The sequence below is a fragment of the Cajanus cajan genome, chromosome 10 (genome assembly GCF_000230855.2).
Source record: "Cajanus cajan strain Asha chromosome 10, NIPB_CcT2T_4, whole genome shotgun sequence".
Lineage (NCBI taxonomy): Eukaryota > Viridiplantae > Streptophyta > Magnoliopsida > Fabales > Fabaceae > Cajanus > Cajanus cajan.
This window is the reverse complement of record NC_138526.1, coordinates 37,391,430-37,393,698: the sequence shown is the minus strand read 5'-3', so window position 1 is coordinate 37,393,698 and position 2,269 is coordinate 37,391,430. Positions and strand designations below refer to the sequence as shown.

Sequence of the window (2,269 nt, the reverse complement as noted above, 5' to 3'; positions counted from 1 at the left end):
CAATAAAAGTCCAATTTTGACCTCCTAAACGACCGATTTTGCAAATGGCTATTTCTGCAAAAGTTGTGCGTTTTTCTCTTAGATTTCCATTGACACCAATTTTGCATCATTTGGACCATCACAGCCCAAGTTATGCCTCGGACACTGAGACTAGTCAGTCAGCCCAGCGAGAAATGATTCTTAAAAAAAAAAAATTTCACAACTATCTAATTAGATCTAACAACACACATATCTTTCTAAGCATAAATGGAGTGTGAATTATCTATAATTGAAGTAAAATATAACCACCAAATTATGACCAAATACCACATAGTAATAATGACAATAATAATAATAATAGTAATAATCATGTTGAAAACTGAGATCTTACACTTTTGGCTAACCATTTGAGTAAACAACATCAAAATCATTACTTTTGCAAAGGGAAAGGATGTGAATTAAAACCATGGGTATTGTGATGATTAATGAAATGTGTGATATTTTTTTTATTTTGTAGTCAAGGATTGCGTGTTGATGCGTGCCGATGATACCAACAAGCCACCATATGTGGCACGTGTGGAAAGGATCGAACGAGATGGTAGGGATGTAAATGTGCATGTAAGGTGGTATTATAGACCTGAAGAGTCTACTGGAGGACGCAGGAAGTTCCATGGAGAGAAGGAGTTGTTTTTGTCTGACCATTATGATGTTCAGAGTGCTCACACCATCGAAGGGAAGTGTGTTGTGCACTCTTTCAAAAACTATATCAAGCTTGAAAATGTTGGGGCTGAGGATTACTTTTGTAGGTTTGAGTACAAGCCTATTACTGGGGCTTTCACGCCTGACCGTGTTGTTGTGTGAGTTTATTTTTGTGTTTTTAATTAAATGGTGGTGTTTGTGTTTTAAGTATTGGAAGTTGTGTTTTAGTTTGTTAATTTCTTTTTGAATTTTGAAGGTATTGCAAGTGTGAGATGCCTTATAACCCAGATCACCTCATGGTACAATGCGAGACATGCATGGATTGGTAAAGCCAGTGTATTCTGCTTTCTTTGTTTACTTTTTTTCTTTCATTTGTGAGTGGTTTTTGGTTGTTCAGCTCTCTGGTTTTAGCATTAGATTTGTTGTTGTCTTGGATGAAGGAATTTTATGGATATTTTGTCTCCAATAGTTTTAATGTACTTGTGAAGTTTGATGTTGTTCAAACTTTGTCTTAGCTCGTGCACATGTTTTCCATGTTGCACTTGTAAAGGCATTATACTTGCTCAATCAAAGGAAAAATAATGCTAAGAAATGAGATCAATGTAGGAAATGGAGAACATATAAAATGTTTTATGTTCAAAGGAATCACATTTTATAAAAGTATTGGTAGAAGGATTTTCTAGAGTTTAAACTTATGATGTCTTTACATCAATATTTTAGCCTAAAATAAATTGATTTTTTTCCAATGTGTTATCCAATATAAATTGAATGTTGCAAGGGGGCTAATTTCTTTTGTGCTTGGATCAACTTTGACCTTATTTGGCTACAAGCTTTCATCTATTTCAAAAGATTGTTAAATTTAAGGAGTATCATAGTAGTTCTTCTATGGTATTTTTGTTTTTTTGAACCAATGTATAGATTTTACAAATGGAACACTTTTCAATTTTGGTAGGTTTTTTTTTGTAGGTACCATCCTGCTTGTGTGGGCATAACTATTGAAGAGGCAAATAAATTGGACCATTTTGTTTGTTCAGAATGTTTATCTCATGATGACATGGAAAACCCCCAGGTTACATTTCCTGTATCTCCAGAATCTGACAGCAAGGTGAGACCACCTGAATCCAATCTTGAACAATTTGAGTTGAAATGCACTTTTACTTATGTTCCTTTTTAGCTTCCCCACTCATGTTGGAGAGACATTATTATTCATTGGTTAAAAGGGGAATGAGAACACATTACTTATAATAGTTGAAGATTGGTGTAACAGAGAAAATTATTCCATTAAAAGGAAATATTGTTAAAGTATCTTATTAGATTTGTATTATCGTGTGAACCTAACTTTGCTCACTTGATTTTTCTCCATGGATTTATTTATCTAAAAGATTTAGGAACTTTGAAAAATGTAATTAGTCAAAGATTTAAGTTGTCAGATAGTTAAAAATTGAATTATAAAAATTGAATTATAAATATTATGATAAGCACTTATGCATATTTGTTTTATAAAATATTATAAATACATTCTTTACAAACAAAATCCTTTTAGGCTTCCCAACTAAACACTTGGTTAAAGCTTAAAGAGTAATACAACCAA

General features: G+C 32.7%; 1 protein-coding gene across 1 annotated transcript; it reads left to right on the top strand.

Annotated features, from left to right (window-relative positions):
- The first annotated feature begins 513 nt into the window (after positions 1–513).
- On the top strand, positions 514–1,852 carry LOC109811922 (chromatin remodeling protein EBS). Its single transcript, XM_020375767.3, has 3 exons — positions 514–836; positions 935–1,003; positions 1,645–1,852. Exons 1-3 carry the CDS (start codon positions 514–516, stop codon positions 1,850–1,852), a joined length of 600 nt encoding a protein of 199 aa, XP_020231356.3.
- Positions 1,853–2,269: the final 417 nt, after the last annotated feature.